This window comes from Nipponia nippon, unplaced genomic scaffold (genome assembly GCF_047370975.1).
Source record: "Nipponia nippon isolate SJK-2023a ecotype South Korea unplaced genomic scaffold, ASM4737097v1 scaffold_10, whole genome shotgun sequence".
NCBI classification, from domain to species: Eukaryota; Metazoa; Chordata; class Aves; order Pelecaniformes; family Threskiornithidae; genus Nipponia; species Nipponia nippon.
The window spans coordinates 28,135,646-28,148,101 of record NW_028262291.1 but is presented as its reverse complement, the minus strand read 5'-3'; the positions used below and the strand labels follow the sequence as shown (position 1 = coordinate 28,148,101).

The 12,456-nt window shown below is 53.1% G+C and overlaps 1 protein-coding gene across 3 annotated transcripts in view; it reads left to right on the top strand.

Annotated features, from left to right (window-relative positions):
* The first annotated feature begins 384 nt into the window (after positions 1 to 384).
* CREB3L1 (cAMP responsive element binding protein 3 like 1) overlaps positions 385 to 12,456 on the top strand; it is a 46,438-nt gene continuing 34,366 nt past the window's right edge. Inside the window, exon 1 of one of the 3 annotated variants that reach the window (XM_087746779.1) lies at positions 385 to 587. In XM_087746779.1, the coding sequence (XP_087602905.1) occupies positions 480 to 587 (108 nt within the window). In that variant the 5' untranslated portion in view covers positions 385 to 479. The remainder of the gene's footprint in view (positions 588 to 12,456) is intronic. The other 2 variants (XM_087746778.1, XM_087746777.1) reach the window with 2 other exon arrangements.

Genomic DNA, 12,456 nt, shown 5'->3' with positions numbered 1-12,456 from the left:
CGGGCGCCGGCCCCTCGCCGGCCCCGGCTCTCCCGGCCCCGCTCCCGAGGGACGCGGAGGGGCGCCCAGGGGCCGCCGCCGCCCGCCTGCCGGAGGGAGGGTTTGTTCCGGCCTTCGAACGGAGACCGCTCCGCCGGGGACCGGCCTCCTCCCCGGCGGCGCGGGGGGCCGCCCGCCGCCGCCGCGCTGCCTTCGGGGGTGTCGGCGAGGGAAGTCCCGCCCCGCCGGCTGCCGGTGCGCGGCCGGGGGCGGGCCGCGGCCGGCGCCCGCCCGGCCCCTCGGCAGCGGGGCGCTGACAGCCGCCCCGAGCGGGCACCCGGCGCCGCGCTCCCCTCCCCGGCGGGCGGCTCGCTGCCCGCCGCCCCCTGCCGCGCCGCCCCATGGCCCGCCGCCGCCGGGGGGCGGGCGGGAGCCTGCCGCCGCAGTGAGCCCGGCCGGCCGAGCGCGGGGGGCGGCCGAGCCCCCGCGCCGCGGGCACCATGGACAGTATCCTGGAGCCCTTCCCCGCCGAGCGGCTCTTCCCCGCCGCCGGCACCGGCTTCCTCGACCTCGGCGACTTCAGCGAGGCGGACTTCCTCAGCAATGTGGTAAGGGACGGCCGGCAGCCCCCTCCCCCCCCCCCCCCCCGCCGCCTCCCCGGCGGGGCGGCCCCGGCAGCGGGGACGGGACGCGCCGGCGGGCTCCCCGCTGCGCCCCGCCTGCCCCGGGGCTGCCGGCGCCGCGTCCTGCCGCTGAGCGCGGGGAGCCCCGGGGCGCGGGTACCCGGCTGCCCCTCGCCGCGCACGGCCGGCGCCCCCCGGGACCCGCAGGCTCCTGCCGCGGGCCCCCCGAGGAGACCCCGCTGGGGAATCTCGGGTGTTTTCTTGCAATGCGCTTTCTTGAGACTGGCGGCGGGGGGAGCAGCGAGCGGTCCCAGGCGGGGAGCGCACAACCTGCCGCGGCTCAGCTCGGGCAGCGCCGGAGGCACGGCCGGACGCCGGCGGGAGACCTCCGGGCGCGGCGCCTCCGCTCTCCTTCGCTTGTAACTTTTCCTCAGAGCGGCATTTGGGAGATGAAGCATCTCCCGCTTGGCGTTAAGGCTGGGCTGATTTACTTTGGAGAGAAGGGTGAGGAGGAAGAGTGACTTGGGAGGAAAATGTGTTGCCAGTCCCGAGAAACCAAAGGGGCATTGTTCACCTCCAGGGAAAGTGCCCAGCCTCTCGGAGGAGTCATGCCAGTCCCCAGTCCAGCAGCTCTCCTCTCCGCTCTCCTGCCCGAGCTTTCTGCAGGCTTCTGCTGCGAATCCCGCAGCCCCTCGGCCAGGGAGGACCCAGCCCTGCGGCAGAAGGGGGACGGGCCCCACCCCGAGGTGGTCTGGGGTGAGGGTGAGGGCATCGCTGACCCTGGGCAGCGGGGCACTGCCCGCGCTCGAGGCTCCACCAGCTCCGAGCAGCTGCAGCCGTGGGACAGCGTCCCTGCCCCGGACAGAGGGATTTTAGTCGCAGCTTGTTACTCCCTGTCACAGTCCTGGCACCCCCCGCGTTCCCAGTGTCGCACTGTGAGGGTCTCTGAGGTCTCCCTTGCAATGGGAGCAGGGGAGATGCCGCCACCGTGACACAGAAGCGGGGGACAGAGAGAGGAGGGCTGCAGCCATTAAACACCTGATGAACCCACTTCTGCTTTGCTACGCAGAAGATAGCCAAATCCTTTCATGCTGCCTCCCTTGTGGAGAAGAGAAGAGAGATGCAGAATTGGTGCATACGTGAAGTGCACCACACTTGGTGTGTGGAGGCACACTGGGTCTGGGAAAGAGATTATGCAGGCAGCCCCATTTCTCAGAAATCTCACCAGCTCCTAATTTCCAAGGTACTACCGTGCCTCCAGGACTGACTCCGGTCGGGCTCTACGGGAGGCAGCAGAGCCCTGCTGTGCTCAGGCAGACCTTCCAAAGGCACGTCACCCCGAGGCTGAGCGCTCGCTTCCACTGCGAGGCCTTGCCTGCTTGCGTCTGAGCGACCTGTGGTTAGGAGTCTTGTCCTTTCCCTAATTCCATATAGGTCCAGTGGGGATGAAGCTGTGCTGATACCAAGTGCTTTATGCCAGGACCGTTTATTCTCTTACCGAAGTGAAAATAGTTATGTATTGGCACCAGCCCTTCTACCTAGGTGCAACGTGGGCTGCAGTCAGAAGTCAGGGAACCCCTAACCGCCATAGGTGGCACCTCTTTACGGCTTAAATACAACTTCTGCCTGCAAGCAGACCCCGTGGAAAAGGAAGCTTTTGTGTAAGAGTGCCATCTGGTGCCACCTGCCAGGACAGTGTGTTGAAAGTGTGCGGTGGCCATGTGCAGGCGGGCTCCGTCCTGCCTCATTTAAATGGCCTTTCTGCTTGGAAAGCTGCTTCTCAAAGTAGCCTGCCCTTGCCTTCACGTTAATTAGGCTGTGGTGACTCAGGCATCGTTGTGCTCAGCTTACAAGTAGAAAAAGAAATGCTTTTGTGGGGATTTTTTCCCAACTGCCAGCACCACAAACTTCTGCTGGAGTGCGACAGTCAAGCTGATACCTTCTCTTCCCGCAGACGATAAATATAAGACCTTCTGTAACCGCTTCTCGCCTACCAAATCTGTTGGTGATACAAGAGCCAGAACGTAATACATCACCCTCTTTGTTCTCACTTTGCATAACAACATGGGGGGAAGGAATACACTTACATTTTCTTACTAAACCCAGCAAATCTCCTGGGATCTTGAGATGTGTTGAGAAGTTCTTTTTACATAGAACTGTGCAAAGCATCACCGTGCACAATAGCTCGCGAAGTTGCCAGTGCCTGTGCTTCAAAGACGGGCAAACTTTTCCAGATATTGTTCAGCAAGCATTTTTCTTAGAGCAGGCCAGGAATTTTGGCCATAAAATGCCAGTATGAAGCTTTTTCTGAGGATGATTTCTTCTATTCAGAAAGGAAGCGGAAAGAAAAGATGGATGAACCTTACTGCAGAGGCTGTGCTCCTTTGGGGCAAGAATTACGTGTCTCTAAACTACTCTCCTTTCCTGAACCTTAGCACTCCTAATGAGTCATCTTGGTCTTTAAAAAATGGTTCCCTGTATTGTTCATCTAAAGTTGTGACAAAGAAGTAATAAAAGGAACGTCTGTAGATGTATCCTCAAAAAGGTCTGTGTGCTTGAAACAGGAAAAAAAAAATTAATTTGAATAAGTGTGGGGGTGCCATTCAGAAAGACCTCGACACGTGGGAGGAATGGGTCACCAGAAACCTCGTGAAATTCAGCAAGGCCAAATACTGTCTCCTGCCCCAAGGGTGGGTGGGCCGACCCACCAGGGCTCACGGAGCAGTGCTGTGTCCCAGAAGGAAAGGCGGCTAGCAGGTAGCAACAGGAGGGTGGCAGTAGATAAACAGAGGGATGTGGTTATCCCCCTTGTCTTGACAATCATAAAACTGTGTCTGAAATACAGTGTCCAGTTTTGGACTGCCTGGTACCAGAGAGGTGTCGATAAATGTGAGTGCGTGGAGGGGATGGTCACCAAGATAGTTGGGGGCTGGAGCACTTCTCCCGTAAGGAGAGACTGAGGGAGCTGGGCTCGCTCAGCTGGAGGAGAGGCGGCTCCAGGGGGACCTAGCAGCAGCCCGCCTGCACTGGTGAAGAAGCTACTGAGAAGACAGAGACAGGCTTTTTACATAAGTGCATGGCAGGAGGATGAGCGGTCATAAATTGGAACGGGGAAGGTTTAGACTGGGTATAAGGAAACAATTTCTCACTGTGAGGACAATTAAGAGTGGGCGAGGCTGCCCAGAGACACTGCGGAAGCTCCTTCCTTGGAGGTTTCCAAGACCTATCTGGACAAAGCCCTGAGCAACCTGGTCTGCGTTTAGTGTTGGCCCTGCTCTAAGCAGGAGGTTGGATTAGAGACCTCCTGAGCTGCCTCCCAACCTGCGTGAGTCTGTGATTATATGATGAGGGGTTGGGTTTTTTTTGGAAAATCCTAAGGAGAGTGGTGTCTGCTTGGTACTTGGAGGGGAAATCTCCAAGGGACACAAAATGCTTCTTTTTACTTATTTCAGCTTCTGCTAACCAGACTTAGATAGGATGACTACTAACAACATTATCAGTCTCCTTTTGCTCAGGAGGCCACCTACTGCTCTTGAACTTAGGCAACTTTGCTCATCTTTTTCTGCCAGAAAGACCCACCCTAAATGAGGCTAATCCTTCATGCAGTCTCTGCTTATCAATTTCACCTGTCTGTCTCCTGCCCAGTTCAGCATTTCTGGTCGTTGCTGTGAGCACCCATCTATTCACTTACCGTCTATTACAGCTGCACTCAGAAAGCTCTTACTTTCTCTCTCAGCTCTTATCAGTGCTGTGAAACTCTTCAAAAGCCTTATCTTTTGAGTCGGATTCACTACTGTGCTTCACTGGGTTTGTGACACTCTAGTGTCAGAACGAAGCCAGAATAAACGAGCAAAACAGGAGGCATGTGTTTCTTTTTAACCCAGTACCCCAGTGGGTCTGTTTCTTCCCTATGTTTCTGTATTTTATAGTATGAAAAAAAATACCTTCAAAGATGACTTTGGATGTTCATGTAAACACAGCTCCATTTTGACTTTGTGCTTTTCAAAGCATATTCTGTATATCTCCTTCAAAAGGGAGACATCAAGGTAAAAAACCAGCCTACATGCTCGTCGAGGTCTCTGCTGTTAGAAGTTGCAAAATGGCAATTCAAGCTGTCTCAGCAGTGCTAACCCAGCTCCTCTGGGGAACGCACGGTAACGCGCTCTTTTACTGGGTGATCCTATATGCCCAGGCAATGTGACAAGCGGCATCTTCTGGAGCCTACTGGGAGCCAGCAGAATGGGAGAAGAACTGCTTCTACCTGTGGGCTGCTCCTTGAGTGCAAACTAAGTTTTGTGCCTGCCGTGTGCTCTTTCCTTTAATATTGTCCCAGCCCGCAGAAAGGAGGAAGGTAGCAGGACTGTACGTAGTGAGCAGGCTGAGAGCAGTGCTGGTGCAACTCACAAGGGGAGCTTTCCCTGAAGATAAAGAGAGGCTATTCACCATGGACGACTGTCGCTCTTGCAAGAAGCCTGTACACACTTCTATTCCTCTTATGCCTACTACAGGGACATAAATAGCACTTAAGTGGTGCTTAGGTCTTGAACTGACCTTTGGTCTGAGTGAGCTTCATGATGTGTAAGCTCCCTCCCACCATTTCCAGACACAGTGAGGACGAAGAGCTCAGGCACGTTTGGTCATCCACTTCTCATCCCTCCCAGTTGCTAGAGAGGAGAGCTCTGCTGTTAATGGGAGCCTGCGTCTCTGGGCTGATGGTAGTCCCTTGTGGGGACACACGCACAAAGCATTTTGGCCCTCTGTTCCCATGCCTGGTAAAATTTGGTCAGTTACACGTCCCTGGTTAGTCAGCCAAGTACTGGGCAAGGCAAAACCTTTTTCTTTAAATTTTGCTTGGAAATTGCCAGTCAGAGATTCCTGTGGGATCTGGAGCACAGATACAGAGAGACCTGGTGGGGCCATCAGGCTTGGCCTGATGGAAATGAAGCCTAAAGTAAGAGTTCCTAGATTTTCCTATTTCATTAGTCTCTCTGGATCCATCTCGTGGTTCCTCCACTTCATGTCCGGGCTGCTCCTTATCGTCTCCTAGCAGGACTTAGACCTGCAGAAGTGCTAGCACCAGGATGAAACCAGAGCTAAACACAGCAGTTCATGGGTCTCTGAGCTACAGCATCATCACCACAGGGTCATCACCAGGAAACATGTTTCCATTTTGGTAACAAAGACGGGGAGAGACTTGAACTTCCTTTGGAAGACTCTCTTTGAAGAAAGTATGGACCTAGACTGGGGATCATTCGTGTGTCTCTCCTAGCTGCCAGGAAACTGATAAACATTTGGGATACTCTTCCTAAATAAAAATGTTCATCCGTTGGACAACTGCCTGCATGTTCTGGGGATCCACTGGCCTAAATGCTCATCTCAGCCAAAGTGGGAAAACCCTTTAACTGCGCTGGTAGGCCAGAGCTAGGGGAGAGGTTGCAACTCAGAACAGGAGTGCAGGAAGGCATGTGTCCAAAACAGAGTTAAACAGTGGAGGCAGAGCTATCGTCTTGGTGGGGAGCAGCAGGAAGGACTTTGGTGAAGTGCTTGCAGAGTAAACAAAGGGAGGGTTTGGCAGGGGGTGGCAGCACATCTGTGCATACAGACCGCTCCCACTGAGGGAGGGTGTCAGCAGCGCCAGCTGGGAGATGCCCGAGTCATGTACAGCTCAGGCCATGTCTGCCAGGCGATCCCCATCCCCTCTGGCATAAGGCAGTCATTCAATGCCACCACCGCTTTCAGAGAGGAGAAAACTTAGGGGTCTCATCTGTACAGACCAGGCTGTAGAAAGCCTCTGAGGATGTTCCATTGGACCTCCTCCTGGTACCAGTACAAGTGCCTAAGCATGGTGTCTGGCAACTTCTGAATCCCATGACAAGTGTTGGGTTCATCAATGCAAAGTGCCTTCTGCTGCCCAGGAGCCCATCCCATGCTGCACTGGTCCCATCCCATGCTGCGCTGGTCTCATCCGGCACTGCGCTGGTCTCATCCATTCCTGCAGTGGTCTCATCTGGCACATCTGGCACTGCATGCTCTCATCCAGCACTGCGCTGGTCTTGGTGAAGCCCGGAACGGAGCTGTCTCTGGTAGAGAGGGAAATTTGGAAAGAAGAGCGTTTTGTGAAGCAGCCCCTTAAAGGGAAATTTTAGAAGTAAGGATTTTATAGCCACAGATGCAGCCTCACTACTCAAAATATGGCCAGGCTGACACCTCTGCGATGTACTCCTGTGTTTCCTCTGAGAACGGTCTACTCCTGGGCTCGCTCCTTTTTTTCTCAGCACTTCCCTGTAGGTTTTCAGACTGTAGTATTTAATTACCATTTAGTGTATTACTTATTTACGACTTTAAAAATTCTCAGTGTTAAAGGAAGCGAATGAAAACACTTCACTCTCTGGAGTTGTCTCTGTGCAGCCACGTGGCAGGTCCTCTTCTCGTAGCCACAAGTAGGATTGTGCTCGATATGAAGATTTGATTCTCAAGACTGACTTGTACCAGCACATTTTAGGGAAGGGATGAGTCAACCCTCTAAAGCCTGTGTGTCCTTGTCCGGTTGTGGACAGTCCACTGCAGGAAACCAAAGGGGACACAAAAGCCAGTTGGTGACTCTCCTTGCTGCAGAGTTACAGGGGAGCAGGTAGGGCACCAGGGATGAAGTGGACCATTAAAGCTCAACTAAGAAATGGCCAAGAGCTGTCTCTTGCCCTGATTTGGCTGGGAGGTTTCCCATGGAAATTCCAGGTCTGTGCTGCAAGGTCAGGTGCAGTCACCGGTGCTTCACAGGCAACCCTGTGACCAGCATGGTTCTTCTTCAGGAGAGGTGTCTGTTAGAAGAGCCCAGTCTGTTAGTCCTCACTTCCAGGCCAATCTCAGTCCTGAGATTATGACATCCCACCAATCCCAGCTTTCTGCTGGGGACTGTATTTATTCTCCTTTACGCATCTCAACTGCTGGGACTTCCTGTCTCCACATGGGAGATGAGAAGTGAGAGCAAGGGTGGAACCAAAGCCGTGGTTTTCAACGGACCCCCCTGCTAGCACCGTGGCTGTCCCACTGCAGCCGGTGACTTCTGAGCCTGCAACTTTCATGTAGTTTGGTATCCTCTGGCTGAAATCAATTGTGTTTTCAGCCTGACAATAGGACAGGGTGAGTGCTTGCATGGAGCCCTTTTCTTACTCTTTCCTGTCTTTGGAGCTCAACTTGGGCTGTGAGTTGTTAGGTGCTTTCTTGGGTTGGTGCCTGCATGTTTTGCATCGTCCCTCACAGCAGAAATAGCTGAAAGGTTGTTAGGAGCTGAGGGCATGGCCAGAGCAGCAGGGGACTACAGGTATCGTGCTGAAAGGCAAGCTGTGTCTTTCAACCCAGTTGCTCCCTATGTCTGCCATGCAGTGTTTACATCTAACTTATTCCCAGCTGCTCAAGAAAACACGTTTTTTTTGCTTCTTTCCTGTAGGGTCACATCATTTAAGGTTTTCCCTTCCTGTAGTCTCCTGAGCTGACCTAAACACCCCAGCCTTCCCCTCTCACCCATCCCTTTCTGACTTCTTTACCCACCTTCTCTTCTCTTTCTTTGCATCTCTCCTTTTACTCCTGTTTTCTTAAATCTCTCCAGGGCTGTCTGCCTTTGAAATCATGTGGAGCTGCTCTGGTCTGGTCAGTGTCCAAGTGATAGATGCTTGACACTGATCTTGACGCATTGTTCTGCCAGAACAAGGTCTCATGAAGGTTGGAACCGCAGATATCCACACACGCTTTCACTCCTTTCTTTCTCTTCCTATTTTATTTTCTCACTTTCTAAGATTGCAGAAATCCCTCGTACATGATGGAAGCAATGCGCATGGCTATTCTCCCTGAAACTAGTATGTAATTTAAACCAGTGCTGGGGTAATTAGTACCATCTTTAGGGCTCAAAGGTGATGCCTTACGTGAGGTCATTCATTATGATCACTGTCCAGCCTGTTCCAGAGGAAACTCACCCTTGACTACCTCAGCAAAGTTGCTTTTGGCTTCTTTACACTGTGACTTTGTCTTGATTATAAAAAATGTTCGTTCAGGTCAGTCTGGCTGACCTGATTAGCAAAGCCTGCTCAAAATGCAGTTAACATTTTTCCTAGAATAGACGCAACGTAACGCGTTCAGCTCAGCGATCTGTGTCAGGAGTTCCCCTGCAACAGAATGTCGGGGCTCCCTTGGGAGGAACCTGGCAGCCAAGGCTGGAGGAGAAACACAGCTTGGGCTTGACACCAAGCACGTTACACAGGAGGGAGCTGGATACAACATTGGTTTTGGACACTCATATTGGATTGTCAGCATCCCTCCTGTAGGTGAGCTTCCTTAGACCGATGCCCAAAGAACTCCCCACCACAGTGTCACAGGGACACTGGCTTCTCCTCCTGATGCCATGGCATGTCCAGGTGGGAGCACTGCAGCTCAAGAATAACATGCCTCTGCTGGCTGAGGCGCAGGGTCTGCCTTGCAAACCTGCTCCTGGCTCTGCACTATTTGCCGCCCTCCCTCTCCTGGGAGGAGAGCTTTTCCCTCCAGAAGGGGTAGCTGAGGCAGAGGGAGACCAGGATGAAGAAGAGGACCCAGGTCCAATGCCTCGATAGTTAATTGTTGCATGTCAGAGCAGCTTGATGTTAAATGAGTCCCATAAATTCATGACAGTTGAAGGAAGGATCTGGGCAGGTGCTTTTGGCTGAGCTCCCCGCTGCCCCAGGGGAGGGACTGCAAGCCAGGCAGCTCAGGGAGGAGGAAACCAGCTCTGACATTTGTAAAGACTGTTGATGGAAGGGTTCTTTCAAAGCCTTTTCAGTCTCTCGATCTGAGAGCTCTTTGCCCAGGGAGTGCTGGAAATCTGGCTCTTCTTTCCAAGCAAATGTGGCAGACTGAGACTTGATGAGGTGCTGTTGAGCCACAAATATTGAATTGCCAATTGAATGATGTTGGGTTTGTTTTTGTTGTGTTTTTTCTCTCCTTATGGACAGTGGTGCAGTGAGGCTGTCAGGAATGGGAGAACTGTATTTTAGTCCCAGCTCTGCCACTTACTTAGTGTGTGATCTTCAGGGTGTCACTTGTGGCAATGCAGCTTTTGCTGTCTATAAAATAGTGCACATCCTTACTTCTACTGGCATGGGACAGTGCCATCAATGGGTGAAGCAGATTAATGGAAAGTTAGACTGGAGTGGGGTTTTGCTGGTAGATACCTGCCAAGAAAGGTCCATAGGAGCTATTACTTTGCTTCCCCAGTTAGAGTCTCTTTGAATTACTTTGCAGCTAGAGATGATACTTGCAACATTTTCAGTTTGGCAGGTCCATCCTCCACTGATGTCCCAGCTAGCCTTCACCCCTCTCCTGTTCATTACCTCTGGGGACTGCACGTGTCTGATTCTGACCTCAGATACTTCAAGCTAATCCAGAGTAATCTTTCTGTGTCAGTCTGAACGACTGCGTTGGTCAGCATCAGGATTTAAACTGAAGTACTTGGCCCATGCTGTTGCTGGCCTGGCCTCTTTGGGCCTTTCTGAAAACCAAACAATTTGTGCTTTATAAATCCAGTGAATGGGCTGTACTCATACCTCATCCTCCACTGCACAACCAGGTCCTGGCTCAGTCGCAAAACCTAACTGCTCCTTGGGTTTGGCACAACTTGCTGAGAGCACCCCATTACATTTCTGCCCGAAATTGCTGCGTGGTCAGGGCAGTGCCGAGTTCCCAGGCTCCCAAAGTATGCCACATCTGGTTTGTATCTGAGGAGGTAACAAGTTGAAAGTACCAGAGTGCCATGGCTTTATCAGTCCCCTAGAAGGGCATTCAAGACCCATGTGAGTCCCTCCTGCTGCTCAGAGCGTGGTTTTGTGCTTTCCCTTTCTCTTTGGAGGTCCCTTTTCCCCACAGTAAGTCTGCCTGACCTGTTGTAAAGTTAGGATCGCCATCGTCTGCTGGGAAGAGTGATGCAAAGGTTGCTTTCCTGTTCTCTGACGCCTCTCATGCTCTTCAGGATTTGTCAAATATAGTTGGCATCACTCCAGCAGCTGGATTAGCATTAAATAATGAGCAAATGGCCTGCAGCCCTTTTTCAGACCCAGCAAAGCACACACCTTTCATTCTTTTCTTACATGTCTTCAAGCCCTGTTTTTATCACACTGGGAGAAAGCTGAGCTCTGGTCAACGCTGGGGACAGAACAGAGGGTACTGCACTCCTTTCTTTGTCACTAATTAGTACCAGGGTGGTAGCCAGAGGCTGCTAGCTGTGAGAGCAAAACTGTTTTCTCCTACCCCCCCCCCCCCAACTGCAGCTACGGCGAGCAGTCAGTGGCAGCTGAAAGCAGCTGGGGTGAGCTGCAGCAGAGCGGGAGCAAAGCTCATTTCTTAATTTTCCTGTGTGCTTCAGGCTCCAGGGGAGCTGCCCCGGCAACCTCCTCCTCTGTAGCCAGGGGCTGAAGTCCCAGGTGAGATGAAGGCACACATTACTATGTCAACCCCAGCAGGTATGCAGCGTGGTGAGGTCACCCAGCAGCCTCAATATCTACGTGTAAGTGCCCCATCCACTGGTCTCAGATGCCTTTCTGATATTCGATGAAATTGGATTATGTAGAGTTGCCAGAGGATTTATTTATTTATTCTGGGAAAGGGAAGAGGGAAGGAGGCCAGGAGGGATAGAGAATAGGGAAAGAAAGAGGGAAGAAAAAGCAAAGACAAGAGAGAGGTAGCTATGCAGTTAGCATTCCTGAGCCATCTGGACCTGTTGGCATGGCCCCAGCTGGATGGGCTCACAGGTTTATCCACAGCATGATGTAATCTCCATCGTCCAGCGTTTGATTTTTCTCCTTGCGCTGGATGGCCTCGTATCTGGTGCATGTCTGGAGCGGGCATTTTGATTTCCTGTTGCTATTTGTGGACTTTTCCTGGCCAATCCTCAAGAGCTGCTCGGGCGGTTTGCATTCCTCAAGCTGAAGAAGCAATGCCACCCCGCCGACGCGGAGCAGAGGCCAGCCGCAGCCAGCCTGCCAGCCGGGGAGAGGCAGCCCCACACAGGGACCAGCTGTGGTTTGCACCGTGCTGCGGCTGGAGAGAGCGTGACACCTCTGCCTGGTGCCTGGGCTGCTGCAGCTGAGCTCAGGAGTCTGCTCAGCCTTCAACACCAGCACAGAGAGGGCTGGTGAGATCCCCCTTCCCAGCTGCTCGTGGGCTTCCCTGCCCTGCTGGGTCTTGCAGCAGAACGGAAGGAAGGAGAATTTTATTTGCCCCAAGACCTATTCCTCCCTTTGGCAGATGTGAGTAAAAAGCAACCAATGATATCAGTCCCTCTCCTTTGCTAACACCAGCACCGGGGAGCACCAGGGCTCTCGGCTGCCCTGTGAAGCAGGTGGGCTTCCCAGCATGTGGGAAGGGGAGCTGGGGAGGACGTGGTCTGACGCTGCCAAGCGCCCACCCTTGCTAGGGGAAGGCCTGCCATCTTCCTTCCATCACTCAGTGCCATTTCCAGGAGGCAGTGCAGTCTAATGGCAAGGATTCAGACTCATGTTCCCTCCATGGTCTGTGGGACACAGCCATGCCTCACCAAGACCAGCCGTCTCTTTTTTCTTGAGTCCTTCCCAGTACATGAAATGAAGAGGATTTGCATGTCCGCCTCCATAAAAGCACACTGTTTGAACATCTTTAAGTTACAGGAGCCACACAGGAGCAAAGCAGTCTTCTTCACTACTCAAATTCAATGTGTAGAGGGGCAAACAGTAGAGCCATCTCCTGCCTTCAGAAACAGAGCAACTCCCACCCTCCTGCATGACTGGAAAGGTCTGAGATGCCCAGAGGACGAAGATGGGATTTCTCTGTAGCGTACCACTGCTGCCAGCAAACC